This window comes from Eschscholzia californica, unplaced genomic scaffold, assembly GCF_041429995.1.
Source record: "Eschscholzia californica isolate CP2 unplaced genomic scaffold, dmEscCali1.0.p SCAF_2, whole genome shotgun sequence".
Classification (NCBI taxonomy): Eukaryota; Viridiplantae; Streptophyta; class Magnoliopsida; order Ranunculales; family Papaveraceae; genus Eschscholzia; species Eschscholzia californica.
In genome coordinates this window covers 42,818,660-42,842,365 of record NW_028238309.1, presented here as the reverse complement: position 1 = coordinate 42,842,365, position 23,706 = coordinate 42,818,660, and the positions used below count along the sequence as shown (strand labels likewise).

At 34.5% G+C, this 23,706-nt stretch overlaps 2 protein-coding genes across 2 annotated transcripts; both read left to right on the top strand.

Moving 5' to 3' along the window:
• Positions 1–311: 311 nt before the first annotated feature.
• LOC147558093 (PGR5-like A protein) lies at positions 312–3,603 on the top strand. Its single transcript, XM_086659639.1, has 7 exons — positions 312–683; positions 779–841; positions 926–1,012; positions 1,917–2,154; positions 2,239–2,312; positions 2,770–2,868; positions 3,249–3,603. Exons 1-7 carry the CDS (start codon positions 432–434, stop codon positions 3,339–3,341), a joined length of 906 nt encoding a protein of 301 aa, XP_086515765.1. The 5' UTR covers positions 312–431; the 3' UTR covers positions 3,342–3,603.
• Positions 3,604–7,694: 4,091 nt separating this feature from the next.
• Positions 7,695–11,816, top strand: LOC147558092 (oxysterol-binding protein-related protein 3A-like). Its single transcript, XM_086659638.1, has 10 exons — positions 7,695–8,140; positions 8,611–8,704; positions 8,787–8,903; positions 9,037–9,109; positions 9,221–9,339; positions 9,446–9,567; positions 10,066–10,242; positions 10,500–10,644; positions 10,840–11,018; positions 11,358–11,816. Exons 1-10 carry the CDS (start codon positions 8,043–8,045, stop codon positions 11,602–11,604), a joined length of 1,371 nt encoding a protein of 456 aa, XP_086515764.1. The 5' UTR covers positions 7,695–8,042; the 3' UTR covers positions 11,605–11,816.
• The last annotated feature ends 11,890 nt before the right edge of the window (positions 11,817–23,706 follow it).

The following is a 23,706-nucleotide window of genomic DNA, read 5'->3' as shown; positions in this document are numbered from 1 at the left end:
TGCTATGTTTCGTATTTCCGATGATTTTGACTCACTGAACGCAAACCACATCAAAATTCTGCTCAAAAATCTACACAATTTTTCTTGTTTCTTCTGATGAAGGGTCACACGAGAGAGATTATACAGGCCTCCTCTGCAAGCCCAAGCCCACCAGAGGTCCAAAGCTGATCCAATTGAGTGATTGATTGAGAATCCAATTCAATCCATCACATCGGCTAAAGAAGAAAATAAAGAACACATCACAAATCATTGGCCAGTACTTTGTACACGTGTCACAAGGTATCCAAAGTGCTAGTATTAACGATATTTTTGTGGCTGGTTTTTAACTGCTACTCTACTATCACACTTGCGTGTGCCAACTTACGATTTTTCCGTTATCTGCAACTGCGAAATTAACATCATCTTCATTTTAGCAGGTGGTGGGTGGATTAATGGGTTGCACCAGAGCTACCTTCTCCCATCCCGCCGCCACATCTCCACCACCTGATATTTGCGGCACTGGTGGTGGTGGTGGAAGAGAACGCGGAATTAACCCCTTCTCCAGTAGAATCTCGATGAAAAAGAACGTCTATGGTGATAGGAGTTCACACTCTGAACTCGCCATTGCTGATGCACCCTCCTGTATCTTTGTTGGTCCAATTGAAACTGCCAGTAAAGAAACCCTAGAAGCCCTTTATTGTCAAGTATGTATACTCTTCAATTTAAACCTAATTCAGTATTATTTTTTTTTATTGATGTTAGTACCTTTTATTGAATACAATTATGTGTTTTTGATTAGGCAAGGGATGCTTACTATAATGGGAAACCATTGATTTTAGATGACATGTTTGATAAAGTAGAGGTAATCAAACTTTTATTCTTCAAAATTGTATGGGTTTTATGTACTAGTACTTAACTTGATGGATTTGTTAAAACATTGGAACAGCTGAAATTGAGATCATATGGTTCTAAGTATGTTGTTAAGTATCCTCGTTGTAGTCTTCGACGTCAATCAACATATGCAGATGCTGAGGTAATTCTCTTTTAATGATTACTTTTAGTTCAAATTTTGGTTTTTTTAACTAAACATTTCTTGCATTATTTAGATTCAATTGGTAAGGACATCTTTTCGTAGTTACCCAAATAGATAAAATTGGAACAAATTAATCACTATTGCTCAAACATATTCTCCCGCCCGCCCTTGTTCTTAAGTAGTATATAAGAATCTCCATTTAGTACTTTAAGCAAGGATTGAATTAGTCTTCAAACTATTGCTATACGTTAAAATGGGTAACTCTCATTGGTTTTGTTTCCCCTCCTCTTACTAGTTTTAGCTTTAGATTAGAATGTAACTGTTGAAAAGTGTCCTGAATATGGGTTGATATCAAACTCGAAGTGCCTTAAATAGCGTATAATTCCATTTTTCGATTTCAGAAGAGTTGGTGGAGGTGCCAAGTGTGAGGCTTAGTGGGTTATATATTCAGATTCTCTTGAGCAATATCTGTAACCTTATTTTTCATACATAGTAAAAATCATCACTCCATTGTTCATTGTGGAGTAGGTTTTACGACTAAACCATGTAAATCTTTTGACTTCATGTACAACTGCTAATTTCAATTGCTGCTTTTCTGCTTTTATTGTTCTTCGTCATAACCGTAGCTTCTCCAGCTCGCTTTGGTGCTGGATTGGCTACATAAAATTACTTCAAACCTAAAACTGAAATTCTGCCCTGCATTTTATTTACCTGTCCTCGATCATCTCAAAGTCTTTTTTGTGATCCAGGATTGTTACTTTGTTATTGATCTTTCTCGAGTTCTACATCTTTGTGTTTCCTCTCATTAATGTCATCATCTGTATTATCATGTGAAGTATATAATGAGGTTAATAGCTTTTTTATAGCATTGGTTGAAGATTGAGAATGACCGTGTGTAGGGCAGGAAGATCCTTCACAGGTTTTAGCTCTAGCAAGTGTATGGATCTTATTACTCTCCATGGGTAGTTTAGCTCTTCTTGTGCCTACCATCTTCACAGTTGTTATGCCTTATAGAGATGCCTTCAAGTCAAGATTTTTCTTAAACGGCATAACAGCTCCTTCTGAATCTCTTTCAATGTTGAACAACATTCTTTTTGTGGCAATGGGATCTTTGGTTGGTTATCCAATCGCTTCAGCTTCTGGTAATTACTTCTGTTTCTGTTTAATTTCTTTTAACCCGTTTGTCTTCAAATTGAATTTCTGCTTACTCTTGTCCTTTGTTTTAGTTGGAGCACTTCAACGCTTGTGGAGAAATGACTTGGTGGCATTAAAGGGTGCATGCCCAAGTTGCGGGGAGGAGGTAACTTATATGATATATCACAGTTTGTGCCGTTTTGACATAATATTTCTCCTGATATTCTGTTTATCGACCTGAGTCATTAACATGTAGCGAAATCACGTTTCTTGCTATCCTTTTTGGCATCGTTGTAGGACATTGTCTTGACGTAACTTCTGTTTTTAGGTCAGATTAGTTAACTATATATTACTACAGCACCCAATAAATTCCAGGAAGCTTGGTACTTGTTGATGTTCATCTTCGTCCATCTCTCAATGATACCCGGTTGTCCCTTAAGTCCTAACTTTATTGGAAGCTCTAAAGGCGCCCATGGTTAGTGTATTAGCGCCTCTGAGTTAAAAACGCTCCTCAATTTCTAGAAAATTGTTAAAAGCGTCAATCTCAAAACAAGCACTCCCACTTTAGAGATTGGGACACAAATTTAGTAGAACTCCTAACTTTATTAAGAATTTTCTTCTAGGTATTTGCATTTTTGAAGGCAGACAAATTTAATAGAACTCCTCATAGAGCAGATTGTCATGTGTGTGGGTCCTCGTTGGAATTTCGTGCTAAAGTGGAGGTAATTTCACTTTACCTTTTTTTTCTTACCTTCGAACACTGAACAATCTCGTGCTATTGCATAACTTAACACCTTAACATCGCGGCCACACGGAAAGAACCCTTCAACCCTACTTAAGTGGAGGTAAGTATAGTCCCACATGGACCAAGTATTTGGATGCCCAAAACTTTAATCAACCAACATTTCTTATGAGAAGTCGTATTTCCTTCACATCACACCAAATGATGCAGATCAAACAATACATTATTTTAGAATGTCCATGACTTGGTGAAGAAAATGAAACCGTCTGCCTGTTATATTTAACTGCCAAATGTTCCAAGTAATCCTAAAGGTGTCATCTTGAATTTTAACTTCTAATTTCTCTTATTAATATTTTGCAGCAAACTGTGTCGAAACCAAGTAAACAATGGGTTTATGGTCGCATTTACTTGCTCCGACAGAGGAGAAAAAGTCTACGTCAAAAGCTAATGTAGTAGGCAAATCATGCCCTATTCTATGCCTTTCTGAAACCAAGTATGCAACTCATAGGATGATGTAAATTAATCTGATTCTTTTTTGTGCCCATGAAAACTGTAATAACAGCAGGAATTTGCAGCAGTAATTCACCATTTTAAATGGAAAAGAAGGTCTAATATTTTTTTCACAAGTCCAGATAGATTTGCAACTTTTGCTTGTTCTAACTGAAAAATGGCAAGTGTTGTTGTAATCCATTATATAAACGAAAGATTTTACTAATACCTCGATGCCACCATTTATGCAACTTTTTGTATTCTTTGTCAGAACCTACCTTACCAAGTAATAGCCAACCACTTTAAATTGCTAACATTTATCCATAGACAGCCTTCTAAGGATCATATATCCACTAGTTTACTTTATTTAGATGTACATCCTTCAAATATCACGGTTCCGTAGTAACAATTTCTAACTTGCTCAAATAATTGTATTTTAGAGTCAGTAAATGTTGTACTAAGTGATGTGGCACAAGTATAACAACGATATGGCATTGTTGATTAACACCTGATGAAAATTGTTTGACGACTGAAATCTTAGCAGTTATTGATACCGTATATGTGTTTTGACACTTTAACCAAAACTATCGAGTTAGATCTTTTTTTTTTTCGATGAAGGATAATAACATTACTGAACAAGCAAGTACATAGTTTTTAGCGTAAAGCAGTAATAAAAGAGGGTATTACATTCCACACTTTCCTTCGATCATTTCTTCTGCCCCGTTTTGCTAGTGCATCTGCCTGAGCGTTGCAATCCCTAAGAACGAAGGTGAATATCATACCGTCAAATTTGTCTTTGAGTTCTTTCACTTGTTGCATTATCTTTTTGGATTGCTAGTGAAGGCCAACATTTTGACCGTTGATGAAGAGTATTAGAGCTTGGTTATAACTTTCGATATGCGCATGGGTGATGTTCAACTCTATGGCCCATCTAATGCTGAAGAGGATGGCGATACTTTCACATTCTGACATCGTACTGAGTCTGCCGCTGCTATAATAAAAGCAGAGTCTTTATCTCTGATGATACAACCTATGCCGGCTGGTTCTGTGCTATTGGAAAAAGATGCGTCGACGTTAAGCTTTATGAATGGTATCGATGGAGGTCTCCATGTTTGTTGCTTAGTTTTTTCCCTGCATTTGTTAGTGATAATAGATTCAATCTTAAGAGGCGTAATAGAGGTGGTATTTATCCTGTCTATCATTTTTCTCGGACTTTGTTTCTTTGTGGTGAAGCAATTTTCACAACGTGCTTTCCATATAAACCAAAGTATTTTGGCGTATAGTAGGGTCAATTCTTCATCTAGATTTTTCCATTGATGGATCCATTGATTGGTAGTAACTATTTGATCTGTTCTTACCTGAAAGTGAAACCATATTGCTTTCGCGAAGGTACAGTGAAGCATGACATGATCTTGTTCATAGTAAAATTTTAATTAAAAACTTTCTCGCATTCTAAACTTCCATATACAACTCGCGCTCCATATACTTTGGTGCATCATGTGGAGCAATGATAAATTCCAAGGTGAAGAAAAAGTTCAAGTTGTTCTACGAGTCAAGTGTAAATTTGGATTTTCTTGATCTTCAATTCAAAAGATATCTTCAAAACAACACTCGAAAACCCTAAAAATTACTTAGGTGTCAATTTCTAATGACGATAAATTAAAAAGTGTTTTCCTTGCTTACAGAGCAACCTCGTCCATGTAACGTTTACGTAGTTTTTTTTTTATGAAAGATAATCTCCATTTAAAAAATGCAATCCATTTCAAAAATATATATTTTATAAGCGATATCTTTCATTTTAAAAACTTCATTCTAAGAGCATCTCCAATGCAACTTAAAGAAATGTTTGTTTATTTGAGTTTCTCAAAATGTCATTTATGGTGTGTTTGGTTGAATCCTAAGTAGGATTCTTATCAAATGTGAGATTTGGTAGGATTCAAGAATCTGTGGTCTATTTGGCTACCAAGAATCCTATGACTCTTGAATCCTAAAGATTCCTAATTCCAAAATTTGTATTAGACTAAAATCCCACCTTACCCCGTAGGATTTTATAAATCTAGATTTCAAAACTTAAAATCAAACAAAATAATTATTTTTTTCAAAAATCATTTTTTTCTCTAAAAAATATTTTTCTCGAAAATCATTTTTTCCTTCAAAAAATCATTTTTTTTTTGAAAAGCGTTTTTTCCAAAACCCAATTTTTTTTGAAAACTGATTCTTCTCCAAATAATTTTTTTTCCGAAAAAATATTTTCCTTGAAATTTTTTTTTCTCCAAACCTGTTTTTTTTTTTTACCGAAAATCGTTTTTTTTCACTTCATGAAGACCGTTTTCCCGAATTGTGTTTTTTTCGTAAGAAAAAAGTTTCATGAAATCTCGATTACCTAAAAAAATAATTTTCGAAAAAATTAATTTTGAAAAAAATAATTTCGAGAATTTTCTTTTTGGGGAAAAAGGATTTTCAAAGAAAAACGGCTTTCGAGAAAAACTATTTTTGAAAAAAAAATTGAAAAATGGTTCCCGGAAAAAAAAAATTTATGAAGAAAACGAAGGGTTCCCGAATGAAACGATATTTGGAAAAACGAGTTTTGAGAACAAGGTTTCTTCAATATTTTTTTAAAGAAGCGTTTAAAAATACTCAAATAATAATAAATCATAAGATTCTTATTAGGTGCCAAACAAACCAAAAACTATTACTTGGATTCATAAATCCAACACGGTACCTTCACCACTACCACCGTACCTTCACCGCCACCACCATACTTTCACCACCAACACGGTACCTTCACCACCACCATCATACCTCTATCATTACCACCTGCATATCTTATCCAACACCTTTACCACCATCACCATACCACCACCACCATAACTCCGTCACCATCACTCACGTACCTTATCCACCACCATCATAACTCCGTCACTATCACTCACGTACTTTATCAACCACCACTATATCCCAACCACCACCGTATTTCCACCATCACCACCACCGTACTTCCACCACCACCATACTTCCACCACCATCACACCTCTACCACATCCATACCTCCACCACAAGCACCACCGCTGCCACCATTATACCTTATCCACCACGTATTTCCACCATCATCGTACTTCCACCACCACCATACTTCCACCACCATCGCCACCATCATACCTCCACCACAACCACCACTGTTGCCACCCTCATACCTCTACCACCTCACCATCAAACCTCAACCACCACCACTTCATGGCACCACCACTACCACCAATGTCGCCATTACTTCGTATACGCAAGTAATCGTGGAAATCATAAATAAATTCAACTAAAATCAAGTATCTCCATGAGAAAGAAAAATAAAATTATTAAAAGTAAATTGAGTTACCAAACTAACTTTTTGACTTTTTTTACCTATAAGTAACATTTTTGCCAAATATACTTTTGAAACTTTTTTACTTTTATAAAGCAAAAGAACTTCTACTACAAGCAAAACTACTTCTACTTTTGGTTGCCAAACGACACCTAAATGTCTCAATTAAAATTTGGAGATGCTAAGGAAATACTCGATAATGGTAATATGGCTACGGATACATGGAAGAGATATACCTATTTGTTATGGGGTTGGTGGAAACAGAGAAATGAGGTGGTTATTAATAACCTGACCTTAGATCTGAAAATATGTTGGTTATCAATCAAAATGGAACTCAGGTTTTGTTCCTCTCCTTTACCAATTTTTACTAACCCTAATATTGTGCAGGATGAAGAGTGGATAGCACCATCACCAGGTAAAATAAAAATCAACGTCAATGGAGCTTTTAAAGAGGTGCATGCAGCAGCGGCGGCAGTGGCAATAGATTCGACTGGAGTTATCATTTAGGCGAAAACACAGGTCTTTGAACCAAAATCACCCTTACATAGCGAACTTGTCGGCTTCAAGTTAGGGTTTCGACTTGGAGAAGAGATGGGTTTGGAAAATTATGTTATAAAAGGAGATTCTAGGATTATGGTTCATCTTATATCGGATGAACACAAACTGCCTCGTGGCGATTACTGGGGGACCTCGAAGATCTACGTGCTAAATATAGAACCACATGGGTAACCATCCAGTATTGCCACTAAAGTTCAAATCAAGCTGCTCACCACTATGCAGATTCAGCTTTAACCCCTTGAGTTATTCTCTTGTGGCAAGTTAATCCTTTAACGTTAATTTTTACATTTTGATCCTTTTTGTTATAACATTTTTTTCTGTTCTTTGGATCATGTTGTATTCGGTTTATTCCATTTAATAGAATGGTTTGTCCTTAAAACAAAAAAAAATTTGGAGACGCTAAGCAGAAGAATTTGTTTCTTAATAAAAGAAAAGTGGTAAATAGATTCCGGGTTGGGAGGCCAACGAAATCCACCCGATCATCCTACCTGTTCGTAACATTTTATCAAAGTAATCACCTTTTTTCTGGTCCCACTTCTTAATAATCTTAAGTTTAATTAATTTTATTAATTATTGTCGCCCTCGCTGACGACCTCTGATCTCCCTCCCTTCTCTATTCCTCTCATTTGATTTCTCTCTCTTTTAAATTGAGAAAATCGATCTAGGGCTTTTTAGCCTCTCTCTCGCTCCTCCATCAAATCTAAATTTTAGGGATCACTTCTGTGTTCTGAAACTTCTTTAGGGATCCAGTTATGGCTTCCAAAGATCAGAAACAAGGTGGTGGTTTCTTTGCTTCCATCGCTTCTAGCTTGTCTAATTTTGGCTCCGCCATGCACAAATCTGTTAACGGGTATTCAACATTTGATTCTCTCTATGTTTATTTATTGATTGATTGATTGAATGATTGATTGATCTCTTTCTGTTTGAAATAACACTTGATGAACTCAAATATCTGCTAGTTTTAGTGTCTTGATATCTGAACTTCTATCTACTAATTCTGTTACGTTTTCATTTGATTTTCTACCCTAATTAGGGTTTTGTTTATGATGATTGAATTTTGACATTATAGTCAATTGAAACTACACGTTAGAGTCATAAGTTTATAAGATTCTGGAGTGAAGTTGATTGTGAAGATTAAGCTTCATGGTTTGAACTTTTTGAATATTGGTGTTTCAGTATGCTTGAGCTTAAACTCTTAATTTTTTTTTTGTTATGAATTGAAATGCCACAATAACAACCAGGCTCTCTTACCTCGTCTCATGTTTATTCATTCGATAGACGTTTTCGCTGATCATTTTATCGTATATCCGGTTGATGCAGGTTGGTTGGGTACGAGGGGCTTGAAGTTATAAATCCCGAAGGAGGTACAGAGGATGCGGCAGAAGAAGCGAACAAAGGACGATGGAAGCAAGAGGTGCTTTCTATTCTTCTTTTGCTTTTATAGTATTTTCTTTGTCATCTTTTTCTTTTTCTTACATTTTGAGTCTTTTTTGCAGGAGAGAGACGGTTACTGGAGAATGATGCAGAAATATATAGGTTCTGATGTTACATCAATGGTTACACTTCCTGTTATCATTTTTGAGCCAATGACAATGCTTCAGAAAATGGCAGAGGTCTGTGCAAATTCCATCGTCTCACTCTAGTGTTTAGCATTGGAGAATTCAGATGTTCTCTATACATACATTATACACATATATATTTATAGACTAAAGAGTCGTCTAAAAATTTACGTAATTCTTGACACAGTTAATGGAATATTCACACTTGTTAGATAAGGCAGATCAATGTGAAGATCCTTACATGCGATTGGTCTATACTTGTAAGTATTCTACTATGTTTAAGGTTACTTCAGTATATTCGGCTTGTTTATTTTTATTTCGTACTCGGCCATAATCTGTGGTTTAACAAAATTCATTGTTATTGATTTTAGCATCGTGGGCAATATCTGTCTATTACGCCTACCAAAGGACCTGGAAGCCTTTTAATCCCATACTTGGTGAGACTTATGAATTGGTTAATCATGGTGGAATCACCTTCATTTCAGAGCAGGCGAGTTTCAACTTCCGAATAATGATTTGTACTTGTTATTGTTTCTCTAAGCTCAACACTGTTTGTTTTGTTAATTCAAGTCTCAGAACTGTGAATCTTATTACAGGTGAGTCATCATCCCCCAATGAGCGCTGGCCATGCTGAAAATGAACATTTTGCGTACGATGTGACTTCCAAGTTAAAGACCAAATTTTTGGGAAATTCTGTTGATGTTTATCCTGTTGGAAGGTAAGCCTTGTATATATATTTCTTCTCCACTAGTGTTGCATAAAAAGTTTCTGGATTCTATAATATTTGAGTTGAATATGGACGTAGAATTTTTTTTTTATGGAAACCTCTGATCTTGGTTTTTTAAATAATGTTTTATGTTATGGATGTCATCTATAATCATGCACTAGCTCGAGTGTCGGCCCACTGCTTCACCTAGAGGGAGAACCTGGACTCTCTTGACCCAGCAAAAGCCAAAAAAAGGATCCAAATTTGTTCCTCTGTACTTAACCACAAAATGGGTCTCATATTTGCTTCTCTTGACCGTGTCAAGCTTGTGCTTCGGCTCCTTTCAGGCTTTCAGCTAACTTTACTTCTCTGGTCATTTTTATAAGCAGATATTATATTGTGGCACTTTTCCTTAAAACAAAAATGTGCCCTTTCTTTTTTAGTTTTACTGCTTTTAACGGTTTTGTTCAGTCTGCATAGTTTCTTAATTGTATACTTATCTCTATGCAGGACAAGAGTGACCCTTAAAAGAGACGGAGTTATCATAGATTTGGTGCCTCCTCCCACTAAAGTTAACAACCTCATATTTGGCCGGACATGGGTTGACTCTCCAGGAGAGATGATCATGACAAACCTGACAACTGGAGATAAAGTTGTGTTATACTTTCAACCTTGTGGTTGGTTTGGGTATGTTCTATTTTCTGATGAACTTTCTAAGGTCAATTGCATTAGCTACTAGTTGCACCAGTAATTTAAGTTTATCTTTCCAACTCCAAGGCATGACAAAGTTGCATCGACAACACCCATGTTTAAACCATGTAGTACCCGCTCAATTACTACATGTAAAAGGATAAGTTATTATTATTTCCTTTTGAGGCCCTCGTTCGTTATTTCTTCCTCGATTTATGTTCTGATGTCTCATACCAAGTTATGAACTTTTTCAGTGCTGGTCGCTACGAAGTGGATGGATATGTTTATAATTCATCCGAGGAGCCAAAAATATTGATGACTGGTAAGTGGAATGAGTATATGAGTTATCAACCATGTGACATGGAAGGCGAACCAATTTCAGGCACTGAATTGAAAGAGGTTAGTTGCATTTTGTGAAGTTGGTCATATATTAGTTAGGTAGTTTACAAAATTTCAGCATCCAATTAACAGGTACTTTAGGTTGCCTAGTAGCTGGATTTGTCTTCAATCACTTTTATCTTCATTTGTTCTTAAGAAAAGAACAAACGAACGACTCATTCTTTGGCAGGTAAGCTAACTATGGCTATTGTACAGGTGTGGAGAGTAGCTGATGTTCCTCCAAATGACAAATTCCAGTACACACACTTTGCCCATAAAATAAACAGCTTGGATACTGCACCAAGGAAGCTGTTAGCATCAGATTCTCGTTTACGTCCAGATAGATATGCACTTGAGAAGGGTGATCTGTCCAAAGCTGGCGCCGAGAAAAGCAGGTATCTCTCTCTCTCTCTCTGATATATATATATCCGTTTACATGAAAAGTTTGACACTTTTCACCACTACTTTGTGAAAGAATATCACGTGGCTCGTGTTGATTCCTCATTTTCAAATCTAATCCGGGTCTCAAACTATCTAAGTGATAGAATTGAGGTAAACATTTGGTGGACAAGTAGTATATTTTCGTGTCAGGACTATCTCATCTCTTTAACTTGATCGTGAGAAGTAAATTGACAGCATAACTCTTTTACCAATTCTAGTGCTAAGTTTCAATTGACATGTTTCATGTGCAACCATAGCCAGAGTTATATATTTATTAATGTCTTTTTTTCCAGTCTCGAGGAGAGGCAGAGAGCTGAAAAGAGAAACCGAGAGTCCAAGGGTCAGCATTTCGTTCCGAGGTGGTTCGACGTGTCTGGTGAAGTTACTCCCACACCATGGGGTGACCTAGAGGTTTATCAATTCAATGGAAAATACACCGAACATCGAGCTGCAGTAGACAGTTCAGAAGGCATAGTTGAAGCTGATGTAAGATCGATCGAGTTCAATCCATGGCAATATGGTAACTTGACCTCAGAATGAGGTGTTTTTTTGTATGCTTGATTTTGGCTGTTTCTATTTGTTCTTTCAGAGTATGTTTTTTTCCTCGTCTCTAGTAGGAGCAGCAAGAACCAAAAAAGAAAGAAGAAAAACTCCTATTTAGATGTGATTTGTAGAAATTATTTTATGTTATTGAGAAGTGCATTTAGGCATATTTGGTTTCATATTTATGTGTACTAAATTTTTTTTGGGAATTCAGTTGCTGCTCACAATTATTTTTTTCATTTCCATTTTCTGTTTTTTCCTTTTATATCCTAGATTGGGATATTCTTGAATCTTGATACATTCATTTTAACACAAAAATATGATTTCATTATAAGTTCGACATCATAAATCGTGAGAGAAAAAAGTAAGGAGAGAAATACATGGTAGTAGTTATTGTAGGGATATATCCTAATCAGACGTTTTTAGTTTGAGTCAATTTAGATGATGAAGATTTTTTTATCTTTCTGATGAGGGACCTGTTTTATTGTAATTGATAATGTGACCTGTTTTAATTTAATTGATGTGTTGTTATTTTCTAGTTTGACATTTGTGTCACTGGTATTATGATCATTTACAATTTAGTCATGAATCAATAACATCAAATGTATTGTCTATGATCATATCCATCATTATAATGCAGGCACATAACATGTCTTATACATTGTTTGTTTCAATGCACACACCCCTACGATACATTGTTTTAAATCTTATACTTCTCAACCTTTTCTCCGTCTTGTTTTTTATCTTTTCAAAATTCTCTTTCAAGAATAATATCAAATTTTATATTTTAAACTAATAATACATATTCAAAAATTGAAATCAAAATCTAGCACATGTACATCACACGCGTACATCGTTTGGGTTCGGGAGCCCTGAAAAAATTCAGGAGCTCCTAAAATTCAGGACTCTGAAAATTGGGAGTCCGAACCCCTAAATTGGAGTTGCCCCAAACAATGGCAAATCAGGACTAAAGTACTCCAAAATCACATTTTTCATTTTTCCGACATGCTTCTTGTTCCTTCCAAGATATGTCATTGATACTGTAAATGATCAAAATTTGAAGTCAAAGTAATAAAAATGAGATTTAGTGAGATGAGAATTATTTGACAATTCATTTTAGTGAGGTCTCTTAGGAGGCTCTCATTGGAGTTGCTCTGAGCCCAAATGTTTGCTAGTGTAAATGGGCCGAGCCAACAGCAACTCTTTTACTCCTGTGGCTGATCTTTTTCCGTCCATTGAGGGAGTTCTTAGAGAAGCAGGACGTATGCTCACAATCTATGAGTTCATGTGGGCCGGGCCTACTATGAGAGTGTTGGTAGCTTAACCTCTTGATCCACTTCTACTGCATTATCAGTTCAACATAATGGCATCTCTCTCTATCTATAGATATGTAGAATGGAAGGTAATCACAAGAATCACAAATGCCATTCTAGGTGGAGGTAAAATGTGGTGAAGTGGAGGAGATGAGGCGGTTTAATGTTATTGAATTAATTCTATTCTGAAACTATTTTTATAAGAAGGATAATTATGATAACAAAAAGGTTAACTGATTGAAAAATAAATAAGCCAAATTTGAATTTACGAAAAATAGGGGGTTAAAAGGAAGTTGGTCACAAACCAGAAGGCAAAAAAGAAAGTACTTTTTATTGGTAGCTGAATTTTTTTTTCACTTTAAAAAGTAACAAATAAGTTTTCGATTTTCATATATCAGAAAATTACAATTTTTTTTGTTATCTCAAATTCAAGTTTTATTTCTCACTGTCAATAGTTGGTAGCCTAAGCGGTCCAAGGTGTTGACGTAAACTCCAGAAAGCCCTGGAGGTCCCAAGTTTGAGTCCCAGAGAAGCTGGAATCTTTGGTTATTTGAATTGGGACTATTAGGGTATAAATAATGTAGTTGGGCTTTAGGTCATTGTCTAGTTGGCTATAGGCCCGGTCTTGTTTGAGTTTGAGTGGGCGGTTATCGAGCTTATCACATCTATTAGGGTATAAATAATGTAGTTGGACTTTAGGTCATTGTCTAGTTGGTTATAGGCCCGATCTTTGGTTATTTGAACTGGACTATTAGGGTATAAATAATGTACGTAGTTGGGCTTTAGGTCATTATCTAGTTGGCCATAGGACCGGTCTTTGGTTATTTGAACTGGACTATTAAGGTATAAATAATGTAGTTGGGTTTTAGGTCATTGTCTAGTTGGCTATAGTCCCGGTCTTGTTTGAGTTTGAGTGGGTGGTGTCTTTAAATCATTCTTTATCTTTAAATTGGTTGTTCCTCCTTATGTTCGATTGAATTACCCTTTATATGTAAAACTCAATTCATTTCCTTTTCCCTCCTCTCACCACATTCAAATATTTTATCCTTGACTCCTTTTTTCCTCATTCTCATCATCTTCTTGCTATTATCTCTCTCTTTCTTTTTAATCCGTGCTTTAATTTTCACTTAAACCATATCCAGGAACGGATCCAGGATTTTCACCTAGGAGGTGCGGATTTATTTATTTAAATATATTTTTCTGCATACACAATAATTAACAAAATACTTATATTCATTAGTTATATTAATACATCTACGATTACAAACGCAATTGACTTTTACGAGAGTTCATATTTTGAAATGTTCGCATAATCGGCTCATTGCCAATTTCACAAAAAACTTCTTTTCAATAAACACTACTAAACTATCAATCACCCACGGATCACTCATCTTGTTTCTTAAACGTCTTTTAACTAACTTCATAGCTGAAAAAACTCTTTCAACGGAGACCGTTACAACAGGCAAAGTGAGTGCTAAAGTGATAAGCAAATAAACTAGATGATATGTTTTATCTCTCGTAGTTTTCACCAACGTTCTAGCAAGAGCTCCAATCCCATCTTAATTTGAGATATCATCATTCTGCCTTATATCGTAAATGTAATTATCAAGCTGAGAACTAAGTAGCATAGCGTCAAGACAACTGAAATCTGACAGATAAAATTCAACAAGATGCATCAACTTACTTTTGTCGAAAATGGGCAAAACCTCTAGATGGACTCAAACATGCGATAAAACGGAACAACTCGATATTCTTCTCGGTGAAACAAGCATTTAATTCTTTTTTTTTTATGAAAGAAAGCATTTAATTCTTGAAGTTGCATATCAAGTCTGGAACTCAACACCTCCACCATTGAGCCAAGTTCTGCTTGATGTCATCAATACACACGGTCGTGTATATATAGGTATGGACATATAAATGTAAATAAACACTCAAAATGCTTGTAGACATAATCAAACTCATGACCTCACAGTCCCACACCCACGCTTTAACCACCACACCGAAGCCTTTTCTTTGTCCTTTATTACATCAGGACATATATCTTAGATATACCTAATATATATTAAAAAAAAAATTACTACTACTACTACTATATTTTTTTTGAAGGATCCAAGGGGTGCTGCCGCACCCCCTCGCACCCCCATGGATCCGTCCTTAACCATATCCAGCATTTACTTCATTTCTAACTTTATCAACTTCATCGAAATCACTATTAAAAGGGAGATTATAAGGAAAGATTGCCCAAATATCCAAGTTTTGTTTTAATTTTTTGAGAAACTGCATTGATGAAGGTCTTGTGCATAAAAGAAAAAAATAGTAGAAGATACACAAAAGTATGAGAAGGAACCAAAATATGATGATATAGAGAAATATAGGAAAGACGATGAAGACAAAGAAGAATTTGAAGATGAAAAAGAAGAGAAAGAAGGAAGTAAATTCAGTTTGACATTAAAAGTGGGTAGTTTTAGTAAAAACTTATATGTTATTTGTGAACGGGGCGGGGCTAGTAAGGGCCATGTCCCCCACAAGCTCCCAAGACCTTCCCTTAACACTACTCTCAAATAATTTTTAAAAATTTTTAAATGAATTTTTTTATTTTTTTTCTTCGTAGGAAACCCACTATTTAGTTTTTAAAGAAAATCCACTTCTCATATGTATTCACTACAAAAATTAAGCAATTATAATTCAAGTCCATGGAAAAATAGTGTAAACTCCATCTCACCATAATCTCATTCTTTGTACGTGAAATGATATATACCAATTATTTTGTAATTTAATTTCTTGGTAAACCTAGTCTGATGAGTAACACGATTTTTCCTAATCATCTCCTCTTTGAAATAAAATTATATTTTTTGCATAACATTTAAATTTTCGTTCAATGTGTTAGATTAATTACCTAGCTTGCTTATTTACATAAATAAAGTGTAACCACTAAATTACAATCAAAATGAAACGTAAAATATTTTTGTAAAAACGTGATCGTATATAGTCAGTTGCCTTACAAATCAAATAGGATAAAAACATGAATATTATATAATTTATTTACCTTTAGAATTTTGATTGCGTGTAAATTTTTTCCACTAAATAGCAAGTGTTTTTTTCTTTTTTGCTTTCTTTTGTATATATTTCTAAATTAAATTGTGTAGTTCTTTTTCTTCAAAAAGTGTCGGACGAACCACTTTTCTATTGAGTCGATACGGAAAATATTCAATGCACTAAATTAAAATATAACAGGTTAATATATATTGTTGATTTATTATTTTATATGGGTTTCTCTTTTTAAAAGTGCCCCCACAGAAGAAAATTTCTGGCTTCGCCACTGTTTGTGAAGACGTGAGGGGATAAATCTAAATAATTACCAATTTAAAAAGGAGTTAAAATTCAACTACGTAAATTTGCCTACAAATGAGTTTAAACGGCTCTTCTTTTAATTGGTCGATTCAAAAGTTCTTAAGATTAACAAGTGAATTTAAATCGTATAAAGTTCGACACATAAGTATGTCGCATGTAGATTTTGAATCTCAAAATAATTGGTTTGTCCGATTTGTTTTAGAAGTGGTGTCTTAGCTATATCCGCCTTTAAATAATATGATTGGATATAAGATGAATCTATAGAGCAAAAATTAAAAAAAAATGAATCACCAAACAATAAAATAGAAAAAGAAAGACTTGTTTTATCAGAATATGTCAGTAATTTTATAATAAATTAAACTATTTAAAACATAGGGCAAAAAAAGAAAGTAACATCCTAGGCCAGTGTGGCCACAAATGTAGGAGCTACAATAGTTGGATGGATAATACTCATACATAAACATGTGCCCACCGACGATATTAAACAGTTAATTAGTTTCCTCCTCTCATGATTCCCCCCCTCTTCCCCCTTCTTCTCCTACATTTTTTTAAAACAAAACAAAAACCCTTTTCTTAACTCAGACAACTCTCATGTGCTCTCTAATTTTAGGTCCCCTTTCTTTAACATATTTCATATCTCCTTCTCTCTTAAAACCCTAGTTCTAGCTGTTGATATAATGTTAGTTTTTTTTTAAGTTATTGGGATTCAACTAAGTTGGGTTTTTTTATTGGTTGGATCAGACTATATATTATCAAAGAAAGAAATAGTATTATCATATTATGTTTCTCAACCGACAAGCAACCACATAGATCTGACAATTAACCACAATCCTCCTTCCTTCCTTCACAATCTCCTTTCTTCTCTCTCCTCTTTCTTTGATCATCAATTGAGAATCTAACTAGCTAGCTAGCTTGATTGTACTTTATTTAAGTCTTATTGAATAATTAGTTGTAACTTTACGTACAATTTAGTGTTATTAAGAAATTGTAATCAAGGAACAATTAGTAATGTTGATTAAGGTATACCACTATACCTAGCTAGCTAATTGTATCAAATTGATGAGTGTCAATGGATAATGGATTCAAGGTTATATTAATAATATCCCTTTTTTTAATCCTTAATAAGGATTAGATAATTAATCATAGGATAATGCTACTGTCACTAAAAAGTGTAGTGCTAATTCAGATTTTTTTCAATGGTTTAAACTATGGTCTCACATGGGAGTGCGAAAATATCCCATACAATTAGAATTCATCCAAATTGTAACTTACAACTTATCATCTTCTAAATGTATGGTGATATGAATTCAGCATTGACTGTTTTTTTTTCCAATTATGGTCTAAATTGACTCTAGTCAAATTTTACCATATCTATTTTTGTCTAATTTGTAGAGTCAAACTCTTGGAAACAACTTATTGTACTAATTTGGATTGACTGTAGTGAAAGGATTCATTTCAAACCAGACGATCTAATTCCAATTATGGGAAAGACACCAAGTAACTCTTTTTTTTCTTTTTGTAACAAAAGAATAAGGCCACCGTTTTGAGGAAAGCAGAAAAAATTTCGGGAAAGACGGTGGAAAACCAAAAAAATCCAAACCAAACGCACCTTTAAGTTGCCGGAAGAAAGTCGTTGGCGACGACCGGCATCTTCTCTCTCCCCTTTCTCTCTCTCTCTCTTCTCTCTCCTGACTCTCTCTCTCTCTCTCTATCTGCTCTCTCTCTTCTCTCTCCAGACTCTCTCTTTTCTCTCTCCCGACTCTCTCTCTCTCTATTTGCTTTCTCTCTCTCTCTTCTCTCTCCTGACTCTCTCTTTATCTGCTCTCTCTGTCTCCGGCGAAGGGAGGAGCCCCTTCGCCGGAGCTCGTCTGGTTGTAAACTAGACGAGATCTGGTCTGAAGAAAATTGATCTCGTCTGGTTTGCAACCAGACGGAATCTGGTTTCTTCAGACCAGATCTCGTCTGGTTTACAACCACACGAGCTCAGATGAAGGGGCTCCTCCCTTCGCCTGAGAGAGAGAGAGCAGATAGAGAGAGAAGAAAGAGAACCAGAAGAGAGAGAGAGAGGCAGAAGAGAGAGAGAGGGAGAGAAGGAGAGAAGGAGAAAGAGAGGAAAAAAAAAGATCTCGCCGGAAATGGTGGAAGTCGCCGGTGATGGTGAAATTCGCCGGAGATGGCGGTGATAGGTGAAAGGAAGAAGAAGATGAAAAGTGGAGTATAAAGATTTGGTTGTTTGGGAGAAACAAAAAATTAGTAATTCTTTTTGTTTCCACCCAAAACTTCACACCCCGGAAAATTTCTTTATTTTCCCATAACACCGACCAAGAATAACACGAACCTCAGTCTCTTAATATATTTTATATTAGAAAAATAAGTTATTCAAAATAAAAGAGCTTTTATGAAAAGTCTTTCACGAAACATACTACTTATTAACAATTCTTCGTTTTGGATGTCATTGTTATTTCGTAAAATTCTATAATTTTTTGTTTGGTTGATAACTAATTTTTATGTAAATGAAAATTATATGTTTAGGAATTTGATTATTAAGTAGAATTAAGACTCTCACTTATTTCTTATATTACCAAAATGTCATTCTAACTTTTATGCTAAGAAAATAATATTTTTATCCTTATATTTTTGTATTGATATTTTTATCCTTATGTTTTCATATTGATATATTTACCTCTTATATTGTCACAATAACATTATTACTTTTACGTTGTCAAATGACATGGTTAGCTTATAATGTCAAAGTGACATTTTTACCTTCAGTTTTCCAAAATAATCTCTTTACCTTTCTAAACTTTCAAAATGATATTTTTACACGTTTTTAAATAGAACTTTTCTCCTTGCGAAGTTGTGTTATTAAAATTACGTACATACCCTTGTACGCTCCCAAAATGTCATTTTGTTAATATAGGATGGTAAAATATCAATTTGTCAAATAAAGGTAACAACATGGTTTTTTGTAATATTAACCGGTAAAAATGTAATTTTGTCAATATAGAAGCGTAGAAAATGACATTATCCTAATATCGAAATATTAAACAATAACTTTTTTTTTTATATAAATGAGTGAATATATCATTTTGACAAATAAGAGTAAGAATGTCATGTTAACCACGTAATGATAAAAGTATCCTTTTGGTTTAAATGTCACTTTGTCAATGTTGCGATAAAATGCCTAAAAATGTAAAGGTAAAAATGACGTTTCTCAACCCACAGGTAAATATTCATTTTGTTAATATTGATTAGTTAAAATGTCGCTTTATACATAAATGACGAAAATCTAAAGTTTCAAGTAAGTATTAAAACACTATTTCTTTGTTTCCAACTTTCGATATAATTCCTTGGGTCGACACTTGTTGCCCAAGTGGTTGAAAGTATTGACATAAACTCCAATATTCTGGAAGTCACATGTTCGATTCTCAAAGGAAGTGGAATTCATAATTATTGAATTTGAGTTATTAAATGTATAAATAATAAGTTTGTCGGGTTGTAGGCCTCTATAGTATGTTGTTAGGCTTTAGGTTTCTTTCACTCCTAGTTTAAGTTAGGCGGCTATAGTGCTCATCACATCTTGGATATGTATCAATGTCATGTAATGGCTAACTTAAATTGTAGTCCATGTTATTAAAAAAAAAAAAAAAAGCCTTAAGGGAACGATGAATTAAAAGTGGAGTAATTCACAAAAATAGGTTCCCTAGCAAATGAAAACCATTAAAATTTGAGACATGACTTTCCATAGAAAGAGGTGATATCAAATCGATGACAACCTTGTTTAAGACATGTTCAGAATTCAAAACTTGAAATAGATTCTTGGAAGGGAGAAAATGAAAACAAGAAGAACAAAAATCATATTAAATAAAAGAGAAAATTTAACATATAAAATAACAAAAAGTTGAGATACCAATTCATTTGGACAACCAATAAAAGACTCTAAATTAGTAAGTCACTCAATATTTTAGGAAATATATTGTAACATTTTCATTGGTAATAGCCAAAAACATATGAGGCATGCTATTATTTTAACTCTCGGAATACTATGAGGATTTGAAGAAGTGGCTAAGAAAAATGCATTCAAGTACTATGAGGATTTGAAGAAGTAGAGTAGAGAAATGCATGTTAAATGTGACTCCAAATATCTAGGCAAATATCACACGCAATGTCTCGAAATTATTTGTGAATAATTACAGACATACATGGAGTTCCGCTTCTCTCCCCTGATTTAAGGCGTGCTAAACTCTAACATCGTTGCAAGTGTATATTTAACTTAAACAAATTGGTGGGTCAAATGTTATACTATGTCTTCCAACTAAAAAATATGTTTCTTTCAACAAAAAAAAAACTAACTCAACAAAAAAACAAAAATATGTCAGACAATAGTACCACAAAATCCATAAAAACTCAATTTCTTAGAAATGTTTTTTTCCACAACTTCATTCATTGTTTTCGTAAGTTGTTGTGAATCTATCATAAAAATCAGTATTAAATAAGTAGATATCGGTTGAATGGTTGATATAGGTTTTGAAAAATAAGTTTATGAAAGAAATTGATGCAACCAAAACTGAAATGCGAAACGAGAGGCTTGCTTACGCAATAGACAAACAAATTTTTGGACCAATTTTCATCGATAGCCCATCAAAACAACAAATTTATGATTGTTTATATTTTTGTTACTTTTACTCTTCAATCCAACCATTATTACTTAATCGTAAGTTTATTGTGGTACCAGAAGCTTTAGTTTTTTCAATGTAATTTAGTCGACATTTTGATCTTTCTCCGGATTTCTATGGCGCCAATAATCTCATACACCCAAAAATAAATAAATTAATAACCTAATAAATGAATACCTCTCTATCCAGGATATTTTTTTTGTTGAAGTGGAGTAATTAGTGGTATTTGATGTCCATTGGGAGTAAGAAGCGTTAAGAAATGCAAGTAAAGGGTGTTCATTTGTTAAGGCTTATAATCTGCACCGGAAGGAACCTCCTCTTTAAATAGACAGTCGCTTGTACGCCAAGAAAACTCAGGAGTTTTCGTAAGCTTTAAACCCACTTCTCTTCTCTCTCTTTATTTCTTTTTGTTCTCTTTAGGAGTGGAGTAGTATTATTTCTAAAAGTGGTGGTGGTGGTGGAATTGGATTAAAAGCAAGCACCGCTCAAATCAACTAACCTTGCAAAATCCACCCTGTCTCTCTGTTAGATTACTTTCTTTTTTTAATTATTTGCAATGAAAAATAAGACTCCCACCCAAACCTAGTTTGTTAAGCTTTAATTTTTGGACGGAAGAAATGTCTCGTCTCGTTTAACCAAACCAATCCAATTAGGCAATCGACCAATCGACCAATCGTGATAGACTACCCGCCTATCTCACTCCCTTGCCCACCGTATTAGAATAAGACAATGGGTATTTATCTTTTCACATCTGTCAGAGCGTGTACAAAAACGAAAATGCGTCTCCAAATTTATTTGCCACAAAGACATTATGGTGTACAAGGGGTAAGGTGGGAGAGAATTTTATCATTTTTCATCCCATAGGTGATAGGTTGGTTGTAAACAGTTGTATAATAAAGGAGTAAAAAGTAAACAACTCACACCCACCGCCTAGAGAGAGAATGAGATTGTTGAGATAGAGAGAGAAAGAGAAAGAGGATCTCCTCTTTTTATCTGGTGACGAAGGAGAATTGTGATCCAACCAGGAGGAACGTCGGGAAAGGAATTATATAGGGAACTACTCATTCACTCACAGAATCAATCATGTACTTTATTTTTCAGTTAAAAAAGTGGGTCCTACCCCCACCACCACCACAAGCAAATGAACATTTAATCTGCTGCCTTGCCTTTTCATCTTATCCATCCAACCTCATCTCTTTCATTCCTTTTCTTTCACCTTCATATGTAACGTGGCGCAGCTAATCTGCACAAGAGCTTCCGGCTTGGGGTTAACTGTTAGTCTCCACTTCAACACGTGCTTCATAAACCTCAGTCACCCCCTTATTCTTTGTTCTTAACATTTTAATTACATTAATTTGTCTAACAAATTTCATTATTTATTTGGATAATTGGAGGTGAAATGTTAAATATAAATGCAAATCTTTGTTATGATTATAAAAATTTACTAAACTTTGAATAGATTAACTCAAATGAACCAAAATCGATACAAATAAGTCGTTTGGACGTGTATGACATCACTAGCTAGGTAGATTCTTAAATTTGAATTGAAGTCGTTTGGAGAAAAATAATTACCATTTTAGACATACTATCTATTTCGCCACTGGATAAAAAATGTATTCGTTTAACTATGTGTTGTATTGGTGTTCCTGGACATAATCAAAATCTATCACTTGTGCACAATAAGAAAGGGACACTGTATTGCAAAACCTTCTCCAATGTAACACCCAAGAGAAACTCTAAAAACCTATATTTTAGTTTAAAACTAATTGATTTGTTTATGTGGCACTTAGAGATCCTCAAGAGGACACTCTAAATTTAGAGTGTCCTCTTAAGGATCTCTAAAATAAATCTTGACACATCACTTTCGTGATTCATATTGAGCTTTGCATTGGAGATGGATTTTAAAGAAAAACTCTAAAAAAAATCTTATGTGGCACTCTAAGATTTAGAATTTGATTGTTTCATCGGAGATGCTCTTATATACATAATTCAAAATCCTAATTTAGATTGTGTGAGAATAAAGAATTTCAATATTTAACCATAATTTTTTCATTAAATTCTTTTAATGCGAGCAAACAGAGCTAAACGAATTTTAAACCTGATCTGGGGACTTTATATTCCTCGTCTTTTTTTCCTAAAATTCGAAAATAATGAGTTGTGGAAATAAAAGCTTCTACGCATCAAAGAGATTTTATTATTTATATTTAATTTCAAAAAAAAAGATTTTATTTAGAAAAATGTTTTGTAAATATTACAACAAAACTAAACATTGAACTTGGGTTCATCAAACTTCCATGTTTTTTTCATAGTTCTATTATTCCAAATTTTATTTCTTTTATCGTAGGACTCTGATCGAAGTTTGACCACCAAAGTCTTAAATTGTAAATCAAGATTCTAAATTTTTATTTGCACTAAGGGCACATTGTAGAACCCTAATACTGAGTATATATTGCACAAACAATTCAGCTAATCTAATCTTATGGACCGACCACAAAAAAAAAAAAGATCTCATGGTCTCATGGACCAACAGAAGTGGTAGGGCCACTGACCAAACTGAAAATATCCGAAATGGCGTCTAATTCCTTCCTAAAGGAACGGCTGGAGGTCAAAAGAAGTTGGGTAACTTACTGCTTTGACCGGAAGGGATTTGGCAGCCGCAAGAAAGACATCCATACATCCAAGTAAATACTGACCGTTTACCACCCATTTGACTCCATATCTAGTAAATGTTTGACTATAAATTTTTTATTTGAAAATCA

Coding starts and splice junctions, on each gene's coding strand:
- LOC147558093 (XM_086659639.1), top strand. CDS start 432: ATGGGTTGCACCAGAGCTACCTTCTCCCATCCCGCCGCCACATCTCCA. Junction 842..925: donor ACATGTTTGATAAAGTAGAG/GTAATCAAACTT, acceptor ACATTGGAACAG/CTGAAATTGAGATCATATGG. Junction 2,313..2,769: donor GCCCAAGTTGCGGGGAGGAG/GTAACTTATATG, acceptor ATTTTCTTCTAG/GTATTTGCATTTTTGAAGGC.
- LOC147558092 (XM_086659638.1), top strand. CDS start 8,043: ATGGCTTCCAAAGATCAGAAACAAGGTGGTGGTTTCTTTGCTTCCATC. Junction 9,568..10,065: donor GATGTTTATCCTGTTGGAAG/GTAAGCCTTGTA, acceptor ATCTCTATGCAG/GACAAGAGTGACCCTTAAAA. Junction 10,243..10,499: donor CAACCTTGTGGTTGGTTTGG/GTATGTTCTATT, acceptor GAACTTTTTCAG/TGCTGGTCGCTACGAAGTGG.